Genomic DNA, 13027 nt, shown 5'->3' on the forward strand with positions numbered 1-13027 from the left:
ACTTTTAGTGGTGGCTAACTTAATATTAAATAGAATAATTTAAATAAATATAGGAAGCCAAATAATTATTATAAATGAGAAATTGACATTAATAATATAATATTTCACCCATCTACTTAAAATAATCTCACGTTCAAATTATTTTTTAATATTTTAAAATTTGTCATACATTTGTCTATAATATACCATTATTGATAATATGCAATAATAGTGTATGTTACCAACAAACTAAGACAAATGTTGAATTTTTTATAACGAATTAATGACAAATATTGAATTATTAGAAAGTAATTAAAAGAAGAAATTTTTTTTTTTGGCAATTAAGAGGATTATATCAACTCTAAAACAACTTTTTACAATTTAGGCTATAAAAGGAAAAAACACTTCCCAAAACACGAAAGGAAAGCGACAGCAAAGCCAACCAAGCAACAACTAACCAATAAACAAATCAACACAAAACAATAAAAAAAAAAAAAGTAACTAGCCACATTGTACAATAAGGCTAACTTTATATAATAAAACTAGTATTTATATCACTCGTACGTCTAAAAACAACAAAAAAATTTAAAATTATAAATGTTAATGTTTCCTGTGATGTATCTCTTACAAATTTTATAGAGCCGAACCCGGTCTGATTGATAAGGAAATACACAATTACGGTGGACAACCGTCCATAAACCAACTTTTTTCCCAAGTTAACGAACATTGGAAGAGGCAAACGGTATACAATAAGTCAACATTGAACAATACACATGTGGTTAGTTGGTGAACCCAAATAGCCGATTAACCAACTTTGCTATTCTGTTCATTCGTGACTAGGCTTGTACGATGTTATTTTTTCGTGAGTCAAACTTAAATTAAAATTCAAAACTCTCAAATAAATCTATCTCATAACAAGACTAAGGTATAATTGTAGGCTTAAAAGTGATTTATATTTTAAACCGTTTAGTTATAATTTTAGAAGGATCATTTGAGTGACTTAAAACTTATAATCTTAAAAGTAATAACTTATAATGTTAAAGCGACTGATTAGAGAAATATATTAATCGTATAAGATAGCCTAATAATAAAACAGAATCATAAAAAATTGCTTACAAAAAGCTTATACTTCTATTTTCGTAATTTGTACTATTAATTAGCCTATAAAAACTAGGGGTGTTCAAAACCGGATACCGGATCGACCTGGATTCGAAAATCCGAATACCCGATTTTTCGGATAGTGAAATCACTATCCGGTTCCGGTCCGAACTCGAAAGTTGGATATTCGGTTTAATCCAGATTAGATACCGGATATCCGGTTTTCAATTTTTTTTGTCTTTTTTAAACAATTTTACGTTTTTTTCGACATAACTATTTATGCTCACTTCACTTTCTTTCTTTAATTAAACTTATTTTTAAACAATTTCAAAAGAAAAGCTTATTTTTTAAACTTTTAAAATATTAATTTTGCGACTTGTTCCACCGTGATCTTTTTGCACATAAAACGTTATCAAACATTAATTTTGAAGCTTAAAGGCTGCTATAAGCCTATTTATGCGACTAACCATTTTAAATGCCATTAGTTTTAATCTTTTTCCCTCAAAACATAAACCTTAACTCTACCATCTTTGGATTTGGGGGGAAAAATAATTTGGATGAAAGATGGAGTTAGGGTTATATTTTGGGGAAAAAGGTCAAAACTGATTGTATTTGAAATGGTGAATCGGATAAATAGGCGTACAACAGTCTTAAAATTTCGAGATTAACTTTTATTAACGTTTTTTGTGAAAAATTCAAAACCCAATAACGTTTTATTAACGTTTTATTAACCTTTTATTAACGTCTTATGGTGAGTCGTTGACTATCTGTTTGACTGTTAATATGTCTTTCGTCCAACTTACCAAACCCAACCCAATACCAAAGTAGCCGTCCCTCCCTCCTCAACGCATCATTTCCATTTTTTTCCTTGTAACACAAATACGAAAAAATTCCACCTCCATTCGCAATCATGTGGAGAAGACTCGTTTTCTCTCAACTCAAAAACCTTTCGTCGTCGTCGTCATCGTCATCATCATCTTCCATTGTTAAATCTTCATTTTCTTCTCGTCTTCCTGTTACCTCTTTTCGTTCCTATTCTTCCTTCCTTTCTCGCCGATTCTCCACCGATGCTGGTAATCTAGGTTTTTTAAAACATTATTTGATTAGATCTGTTATTATTGTTGATTTTGTAGATATTTTGTTTGGTGCAGCGGTTTCCAAGAAGAGTATTGACGATGTAATGCCTATTGCCACTGGTCACGAGCGTGAAGAGATTGAAGCTGAACTTCAGGTTTTTATTTATTTATTTATTTTTTGTTTAATTATTTTGAAGGTGATTTTTTGATTTGTTTGTTTATGAATTTTGTTTAACTGGTGATATTTAGGGAAAAGATATTCTGGAGATTAACTACCCTGTGGGTCCTTTTGGTACCAAGGTTTGTTTTTTCTTTTTTTATTTTTTTTATTTTATTTTTTTTTCTACTTTCTCTCTTTATGCTAGAACTTGATTGTGTGTTTTAGTTGATGGAATTATTTATGATTATTATCTTTCTTTTGGCATGGTTAGTGCTTGAAATACTTGTTTGAAAGAAGACATATCTTACTTTTATGCATCATTTTCTTGTTCGGAATGGGTCATGAAATGCAAGGGTTTTGAGGGTTTGATGAAGAAACAAATGGTTAAGAATGCACAAAAACAGAACACAAGAATAATGGCCAAAACACAAAAGATTAATGAGGTATCTAAGGATACCTCCTCCTCAAAACAACACTACTTTCATTTATATATCAACATAGAACACCCTCTCAAAGTAAAGATTGGACCTTTGATGTCAATCTTCCTCAAATGCACTAATACAAGTATAATAAACTTTCTTAGTTGAAACCCTAGTTGATTCTAAGTACTGGGCTCTCTCTTGTGATCTAATGATGTTCTAAGACCCTTATATATAGTCCTACAACATATTAGAAGCCCTAGGATAAAAGCCTTGCTCCCCAAGTATATCCCGCAACAAACAGAAAGGCGCAGATTTGGGCTGCTGTAGCCCGCTCGAGTCGAGCCACATAAATCTAGCCATATCATTCATTAGTAAAACTGACAAAAATTTACAATATTCTAAAATCTAGGTACCGATTTCTTTTCATTATATGGATGAAAACCAATATAGATTTTGTCATTGGAGACTTTAGGTGATAAGTCATTAGAAAATATGTTGTCACAACCTTTAGGTCCTTAAGTTGGTAAAAACTTAAAGTTATAGTGTGTGTACACCTTGCTCTTTTGACATGATGAATTGATAATGTAATAAGAAGTAATGAAGAAGATAGGTGCCTCAAACGGTGTCTCACCTTAATTGTTGATGTCCTTTGAGTTGGCAACGATCTCTATGATCTAACTTGGGGATTTTTATATATAAATGATTGGTTTTCGTAATTCTACTTGTTATTTGACCTTAGGATGGGTTTGTGTAGTTTTCCTTTGGCATAATGTTATTTGGGGAAAGAATGTGCAAGTCCCATGTAATTTGATGAGCATCAAGGGTGTTGTGAGAGGACTGTTTGGACGCAATACTGCAATGTGCTTTTGCTTCTGTAATTACCTAATAGGATCTGGTGTTCCCATTCAATTTCGACGAGGGGACCATTTGTGAAGCAACGTATTGTACTTTTGATTTTGTCATCATGTGTTCTTATATAGCTAGATGAGCATAAAGGGCATTGATAGTGGATTGTTCAAACTTTGAAAGCAGTATGCTGCTAGCCTGCGATCTGTTGACTTTCAACTGATGTGCAACTTCCTTCATTCTGTTGCAGATTGAACCCCATATTTGCTTGTCTCTTTTGAAATCTCTCTTTGTGACAATGCAGCGTAGCACAGGATGTTTAGAATCACACATGCTAGATCTCATATTTCTTTAAGTCAGCGGTACTTTTGAACAAAATTGGCCTCTCAAGCTAGTGTTAAAAGCACCCGTATTTTCCTAAAAAGAGGATAATAGTGATGCTGGGGAAGTAATGGAACATTCATTCTTTTTTCATAAAGTGCTTTCAAAAAGCATGAACAGTTAAGTACATGTATATTTATGTTTGCTTGACGGTCACTAAGAAAGGGTGTGGGAGGAAAGGTGGGGATTTGAAAGGAGCAAGGTTACGCCTGATATGATATTTCGGTTAGTGCTGTTCTTAACTTGTCAATTACACCGTTCAAATTTTGATCCGACCCAGAAACTCGACCAAACCCTTTTCCTTAAAGTTTGATGAATTTTTGAGTTGTAACCTTCTGTTAAGCTGTCAATTTTTTTTATTATTTTAGTTAATATTGCAGAAGTGTGACTGAAAGAGTTATTTTTGACCCAATATAAGAAGAAAAACTATTAAAAATTTAACAAAAACTATTATATACTATTTTTAGCTATTTTGTAGCGATTATAATAAAATAATAATATATGTTGATAGTACTTTTTCATCTATTATTTAATTGTTTTTGTGCAATACTAAGTTCTGTTGGAAATTGGAAGTTGTAACCAGTTTACATTTAGTGTTCCCTGTATTTTCTATTCTTGATGGTATTTTTTCATCTATTATTTAATTATTTCTGTGCAATACTAAGTTCTCTTGGAAATTGGAATTTGTCGTTGATTCCGATGATATTGACTTGATGATTTTTTAATGAAATTCTTATGGTTTTGGGTTGGTTTATTAAGAGCGTCACTTATTTTGCTAGAACTGTAGTTGAGTTCAATTGGTTCAAATTACATGCAGGAAAATCCTTCTATTGTCAAGTCGTACTATGACAAAAGAATTGTTGGATGTCCCGGAGGTGAAGGAGGTGAGTATCATTTGTTCCTTGATCTTAACAGATCTTGTCTAATTTTCTCAAACTGGACTTGCATTGCTTTTGATGGCATGCATTAAAACACTTATCTTTTTATTTTGGTTCTTTTCACAGAGGATGAACATGATGTTGTCTGGTTTTGGCTGGAGAAAGGCAAGTCATATGAGTGTCCAGTGTGCACACAGTACTTTAAGGTTAGTGCTAACACTCTTTTGGCAATGAAAAACATTACATATAGTAGGAATTCGATTGTTAAACTTACAGTGTCAGCAGTGACATGAGTGTACATTGCGTGCTGTCAGAACTTTTGAATTCTGAACTCGGTCCGTTAACTGATGGGAGCCTTAATTTGACATGCCCATAGACAAGTTGTTCTTTTTTTTTTTCTTCTTTTTTTCTTTTTTTTTTCTCCCTTCCTGTTTTGGATATATAAAGGAGAGATATTTAAAACTTAAGTCATGTTTGTATACATCTGTCATCTGATAGAAAATCGAACAAATTGATTTAAAGGGAAGGGTATGATTTATTTTAACCCAATTGTTTCTTTGTAAAAGTTTGGTTTGGTAGAAAAATCTCTTAACAAGTTTAATGGCCATGTTTGTTTTGTTTTAATCATCCTATTTTGTTCACAAAATTTATTCAATTCATAACCATTCGGAGAGGTGATATGTAATGAATCAAAAGGGGGGACCACAACTGAGATTTACTTGCTCTAGGAGGGGGGACAAGAAGGACAAGCAAGGATAACATGTACGAGTAGTGGAAACTTGTGTTACCTTATATAGTAGTACTTGTTGGTACTTTAGGAGTATGTTTGCTGTTTTTAGAGAAACTTGGATGAGTAGTAGTATTATTTATACTAGGGGATTGTAATGTGTAAGATCATCTTTTGAAATGTGTAATGCCTAGGGCTATTTTGGAGTGAAAGCCACTCGAAGAGCTTAATCAATCAAATTAGTAATCTTTCCTTTAATCTCTCTTTTACTTACCCACTGTTGCTACTGTTTTGTACTATGTTCCATCACAAACAGCCCCTGCTCCATCTCTCAACAGCCCCTGCCCCACCCACCAAACAGCCCCTGCACCACCCACTCCAGCAGCCACCAGCCCATCTGTACCGCACCACCAGCAGCCGCATTACATGATATTAGATTGTTGTTTAAGTTGCAAACATTCGTTTTTAATAATCAAAGTTTCATCTCTATAGAAATGAAAAATACATTTCATGAAAATTTACATAAATTAGTATGACTTTGATATCAACTGTAATGACCCGCCCTTTAAAAGCATGAAAGATTTGCGAAAATAACTGTCACTTAAATAAAATTAATTGAAATATTTGTTTATAAACCTCTAATTTGTAATGTGGTTAAAGAGCGTCTCATCAAATTAACTACTGAATGCTAAGTGCTCGGATTTTTTTCTTTATGGTCCTTGGCACCTTCTACTGATCTTTTGATCTTGGTCTAGACAGATCTTTGAGATTTGTCACATTCGCATCCTTGCCGATTTAGTGTTAAAGGGGTGATGAATACTGCTTTCAGAAGTTTAGTTTCTGCGGTTGTCGTGTGCGTATAATATATATTCAGTCACATGATCTGCAATCATTCATCAAAATGTTCTTGATGTATTCTGACTAGTTTTCTGATTTACTGCAGTTGGAAGTTGTTGGCCCTGGCGGTGACCCTGAAGGACATGACGAAGATGAACACCACCATTGATTGTAGTTTACCATTGTAGTGATGAAATAAAATTTTGATGAGTGATACAATGACAAGGCCTATGAAAACTACTGCTGCTGCTTTGCAATCGAAAGCGTAAAAGCTTGTTTGTTTTTTGATGAATGCCTGTTGATCACATTTTAGTCTGTTGCTGTATTTTTGGGAGAAATCCGACGAGACGTTTCTTCACCATTGAGTTGGTAATTAGAAGTATAAATATACATTCACATTTTTCCATTGCTGAGTTGAGTTGGTTAATCAAATGGGTTTTTCTTTTGCTGCTTTGATACCATTTTAGATTTTTGATACATTTTCCAGTTGAATTTATGGTGCAAATATTCGCATTACTACAAATAACTGAATAAGTGCTATTATGCTAGGCCAATGTCTTATGTATCACCTTTGTTTTCTTGCACATCTGTGTACAATTGTTTGGATATACTCTTTTGTTCCATGCTTTTATTACGATTTACTTTCAGTTTTCTCTATGATTTTGTTATATTTTATTTTCGATGTTTTATCTTTTTTTGTTGGTTGGGTGGAAATGAATACTCTTTTGCCTATGTTAGTACCAATTTAAAATTGAAAAATTGATATTAATAATCCAATTTTTAGACACCTATCCGCCGTAAATAATTCCACCTTTCAATTATTTTTTAATAATTTAACTTTTGTCCTTAGTTTGCTGTCAGTATACTAATTGGTTATGCTTATAGCAAACTAAGGATAAATGTTGAATTATTATAAAATAAAAGGTTATGTTGCTAGCAAATTAAAATTAAAGTTCCGATACTTTTGTAATAATCGGAATAATATATAATTTTTCCTTTAGAGTTTTGTATTCACCAATTACCCGGTTCCTAGCATTCATGATGGTAAAATTCACATACTACTGAGGTGATAGCCTGACAGGTATTCATAACTATCCCATCACTATCTAATCGAATATAACTATCACAATTCCGACAGTATAATCTTCTTCCCTTACAAATTTTTAATTTTAATTTACGTTCCTTTTTACTTATCATGAGTGTTCGATGAAATAAATTATTACACAATTTTAATTTATTTTGATACTAATAAATAGTTAAGTGGTTATTTGCTGCTTTCAATCTTATTACAAAATGCTCAATCTTATTGTCACCCCAATATCATTGGAAATAACATACAAGGAAATAATTTGAGGTGCTTTTTCAACAAATGCAAACATGAGTTTGGTGCTCATCTTAGCCACCTTCCGATAGTCTCCATGAACAAACAATGCAGTGTCGGATCACACATTTTTTTTAATTCGATAGTCTTTTTATAGGCAGTGAAAATTAAACGTTATCATAAAGATGAAAGAGAAAGTTTATAGATTTCAGCTATTAAGTTAACTCATGATTCTAAAACTAAAATAAAACCAAGAATGGAATTTTCAATATGCATTTGAATCTTCCTTTCATGGAAGTAGGAATGGCAATTCAGTCCGAATCAGACCCTAATCCGACTCGATCCAAGGAAAATAATCCGATTCGAGTCCAAGGAAAAGGTTATCCTACTCCAACTCCGACTTCATGATCCGAATCCGAGTTAGAGACGGACCGGAGTTGGATCTTATTAAAAATTCGACACTCCGACTCGACTCCGACCCTGAAGGAAATCCGACTTTGAATTTGACTTGTAACCCAATATTTTGTCTCCTTAAAACTCTGGACATGACTAACTCAAGCTCTCTCTCATACTAATTGTAATTTTCGATTTTGAAAAACTACTTGGTATTTTTATTTAGATCAATCAATCAAAATACGACAAATCAGATCAAGAGAAATAAAATACGCCAAATCAAAATGCGAGAAAATTTTGTTAAATTGTAGTATTAGGAATATTTCTCATGTTAAACTTGAATGCAAAGTACATATTTTTTGTTAAATTGTATTTGAAAAATATATTTTGTTAACTTCGTATGCTTTAAATCATTAGTACAATATTACAACGATAAAGTTTAATAATAATCCGATTCCGTATCCAACTCCGTTGGAGGTCCGAGAGTCCGAGTCTGGGTAAACTTGGAGTATGCATAATCCGAGTCCGAGTAGAGGTGGAATGAAAAAAAAAGTTCGACTAAAATCCGGAGCAAAGTCGGAGTATGTATAATTCGAACCGAGTCCGACCCATTGCCATCCCTACATGGAAGTCTATTTATAGAATCAGATTCAACAATGATATGTATTATGTCCGTTGTTTGTCATCCATTTTTTTTTTTTGCACCGTTGTCTCATTTCTTTGATGTTTCTAAGGTTAGGACAACTTACTACAAATTCTTCTACCTTTGTATATTTTTTCTTTTGTTTAATTATAGGGTAGGCCAAAAAGAATAAAAAAAACTAGATAAAAATCGAACTTAAAATTTTGTAAAAATAATACTTGTTCCAATTTAGACAAGATCTGATTCTCACTTGTCACCACATATATTAAAAAGATCACATGACGTCAAATCCTTGTGAAGTTCCATACATTCCATTTTAGTGAACTGTCCTGCTTCACTTGTGTAAGCAATGTTGTTTCAAAAATTTTGGAACCCCTTTACTAACTATAAAATTAGTCTTTAATAGGTAATATTATGAATTTCTGTCGTCACAGGAAAAAACACTAGAAACCTATCAAATAAAAGTATATAACAAAAGGGTTAATATATAGAATTATATATATACAATAATTAAGTATAAAATACTAAATTTTCTACGTTCATATATGTTACTCGGACTCTTTATTTTGCTTCACATACTCATTTCTGATCCTTGATACTCTTATGCTCAGACATTGGTATGCACTTAGGCTTCATTTTAGGCGTAGAATTGAATATTTAGACGTATTCGAAACATGAACACGTACTAGTATCCGACATCAATACTCGAGTCCAAGTAACATAATTTACATCTAAACTCATTGATCCAGTTTTTAGGAGGGAAGGAAACAAAAGGAATGAAATGCAAAGAAAGGAGGGAAACAAAAAATTGAAAAATTATAACCCTTTTTTAATTCCTATGGAATTTCCATTTGCATATGACGCTATTCATTATCAATTTTAGGAGGTGTTTGGTACGAGTTTTAGAGTACTTGGTAACAAATTAGGTGAAACAAATACCTTAATATCTATTTATTTTATAATTTTGGAAACTCAATTTATTATTCTAAAGTAACTCAACCCCTCAAATATTTCAAACTGTATAAGAGGAAACCTTTATTTATTTCCATTTGTTGAATTATTACTATTTCATTTACATCACTCCTTAATTTATATTTTATTTTTAATTTTTAAATTAAATTAATAAACTTATACTTCTATATAGTGACATTTTATTTGACATTGGTTGAAAGTGGAAGTCGGATGCTATATTGGTGCATATACGGATATACCATCCCTTCTAGCTAGTTCCCAATTCATGAAGTATCTTTCTCCACTCTGCAAAAGACTCTACACAACACCAAAGTGCATGTATATCTTGTCTTTTTCTCGTATCATGATTACTTTGTTCCCTCTATTTTTGATGTCTTTTTAGGCGTTTTATATATCATTTATCTTTTTTTCAGAAAAAATTTAATATTTTGGACATATTGAATGGTGAATTTCTTCTTGTCCTCTTCTTCTAGGGAACACAGATATAATGTGTCTGCTACCTTCCCTCAAATCCTTATTTATGTAGGATATTAGACTGTTGAATCTATTTTTAACTTTATTATATTATCAAAGAACCAATGCAATCATATTACTCAAAATATTTCTTTGTTCCACTAATTTTGCAACAAGAAGGATTACATGTTGTTAAACAATTGAATTAGATGGATTAGTTTTTTTTGTCCTTTTGAGAATTAATATACGTTAAAATGGTGAAATCATGTTGTAAAATGGTAATAATATAAATTTATCAAGACGGATAAAATAAAAGGTCAAATTGACAGAGACAAAATGAGTACTCACTATTTATTCCCAAATTATATTGATGTATTAAAATCATATCAATTGTATGAAGGGACCAACATTTTGGTTTTATTCTTTTTTTCTCCCTTGTGGCTTCTCACTATGTGTCTATTTCTTGCAACGAAAGTCTACATATGCTTGAAATTTTTATGACATAGTGATGAACTTCGACATTAACCTTCGTGCTTTCTAGGTTTTGTCCGGCGAAAACAGACACGTCCTTAAAATTAAGGGTTATTTATAGGCGGAGTTGGGAGTTGCAAGGGTTAGCCACGTAAACTCTTAATTTCTAAAATTTTCATTGTTTATACTTTTATGCTATGTTTGAAAATGAGGATTTCATTTGAAAATAAAGATTTAACTCAAATTTAGTATTTAGCAAATAAAGAATATTCAAATTTGGATTTGAGTCAAATCCGTTATAAAAATGATTAAACAATAAGAATTTTAGAATGACTTCTCAAATCTTGTCATTTTCAAATTCTTCATTATGAATTCGTAATTGAAATCTACAATTTGAAATGAAATACATGTTTCCAAACGCAACCTTAAGTAATTTTTTTATGAATTTTAGGCTCTCGTATAATTATTGTTTGGTTTTTAACTTATTTTACTCTGAATTTTGATTTCGCTATTGTTGAATGAAGGGATTTTTGTTATCTTAAGGCCCATTCAGTACTATTTCGTTTTAAATTAGTAATCATAATGAATTTATTGTTATATTTTCATAAAAACTAGTGTTACGTCATTCTCATAGTAATGATATTTTCATACTCAAATATGTGTTTTTTTCATATAATTTTGTTATTATTTATCGCTTAATCACTATCCACCCAATTAATTAGTAATAAGTAGAATTCACATCAAAGTACATTGTTTTTGTTATTATTATACCCACAATTTTAGGGTGGAAATCTTACCTTATGATTTCATTTGATTAAAAATTCTATTAATATTAAATAATGTTATCATAGTATACAACATAGATAAATGACATTCAATTTAATTTTGTACAGATTAATATTGAATCTATCATCACCACTGCCATAAAAAATAAAAAAAAAAAAAAAACCGATAATGATTCTCATGTACTTCATATGGTTGTCTTAAGAAAGCTGTTGAATGGGCAAATGCAAAAAACATCCTGTTCTTCCGCATTCTGTTAAAATAATATTATTTTTAGGTACCTGTTGCAACCTTCCAAAGGTGGCCTAAACCAGGACTCATTTTTCTTTGCAAAAATAGTAAAAACTAAAAAGTTTTATATAATTTTATATAAATACTACTAATTTTTCTCAGTGGATTCTACTTATCGATCACCAATTCCAACTTCAACTAAATTAGTACATCTACAAATAAGGTTAAACGTACTTTAAAATTTTATATTGATTCAAGTTAGAGTAAGTCTTGTATGGATTCAGTCTTTCACATTTAAATATTACACATTTTTTTTAATACTTTTTTATTTTCTGGTGTTCTTCTCAGATAGAATTTATGAATTTTAATGTCAAATTTTGATTATGATTTTTTATTGTTTAAATATATACTTTTTATCAACTTTTTTGAATATTTAAAAACTCATTATTGAAATTATTTGATTTTAAAATTTATATTGCCTACGAAAAAAATAAATGAAAAGAACATTTGAAAACACAAAGAGTCTTTTGCTCATTTCTATTTACTTTATTAATGTAATAAAAGTAACAATTTAAAATAATTGATTGATAATTGGTAAGGTTTTACATAAAAGGTTAGTTCAATGTAGTTGATCTATTTGCTAGAAATAGAGAAAGTTTTTGTGTTTTATCTGCATTATTATTTATTTATTTAATTATAGGGCAGATTGAAGAAAAGAAAATGTATGATGAGAATCGAAAAAGACTAGATGAGTATTAAGAAAGACTAAATGAGAATAGAATTTAAAATCTTATATAAAGAAGGTAGAATTTGCTCAAACTAAGACAAAAATCGAGATCTCATTAGTAATTAATCATATGGCAGTTAGATAACTTTCAACGTATTAATATATATAATAACAGTATAATTTTAGTTATAGAATTAATCAGTGTATTTGTTAGGACTTAAATATATTTTTACCTTATTACAATTAATTTTTTGATTGTTTCATTTCATTTACCTGAATCTGTGTTATCTAATTTGCTTATGTGCTATTATTTATTTTTTTACTTTCTATTTTAATGGTTATCCTTAGGCCAACTTGTGTTGTGATTTACAAGTAGTTTTTCTCATACGGTCTGCAATAACAATATCAAATTTTCAATCCCAAAAGATTATAACCGACTAAATAATAAACAAACCTAATTAATACCTAACTTTTAATTTTTTTATAAAAAGTGTTTAATTACTTTAATAAATGGAACAAAACAATATTATATTATCATCAAAAGACATATATATTTTCTAATAAAAATAAAATATCTATAGTACTCAAAGAATAAAATGGCATTAAGATGGTTATTCTCTCTTTTCATC

At 30.6% G+C, this 13027-nt stretch overlaps 1 protein-coding gene across 2 annotated transcripts; it reads left to right on the top strand.

The window, feature by feature from the left end:
• Positions 1-1869: 1869 nt before the first annotated feature.
• Positions 1870-7061, top strand: LOC130823475 (cytochrome c oxidase subunit 5b-1, mitochondrial-like). Of its 2 annotated transcripts, none has more exons than XM_057688095.1 (6): positions 1870-2150; positions 2211-2308; positions 2403-2453; positions 4780-4846; positions 4967-5046; positions 6511-7061. In XM_057688095.1, the coding sequence occupies exons 1-6, from the start codon at positions 1988-1990 to the stop codon at positions 6571-6573; spliced, it is 522 nt and encodes a 173-aa protein (XP_057544078.1). In that variant the 5' UTR covers positions 1870-1987; the 3' UTR covers positions 6574-7061. The 2 variants fall into 2 exon arrangements, with proteins under 2 accessions (XP_057544078.1, XP_057544084.1); XM_057688101.1 differs by having other exon boundaries at positions 2229-2308.
• The last annotated feature ends 5966 nt before the right edge of the window (positions 7062-13027 follow it).

This window comes from Amaranthus tricolor, chromosome 1 (assembly GCF_026212465.1).
Source record: "Amaranthus tricolor cultivar Red isolate AtriRed21 chromosome 1, ASM2621246v1, whole genome shotgun sequence".
Taxonomy (NCBI): Eukaryota; Viridiplantae; Streptophyta; class Magnoliopsida; order Caryophyllales; family Amaranthaceae; genus Amaranthus; species Amaranthus tricolor.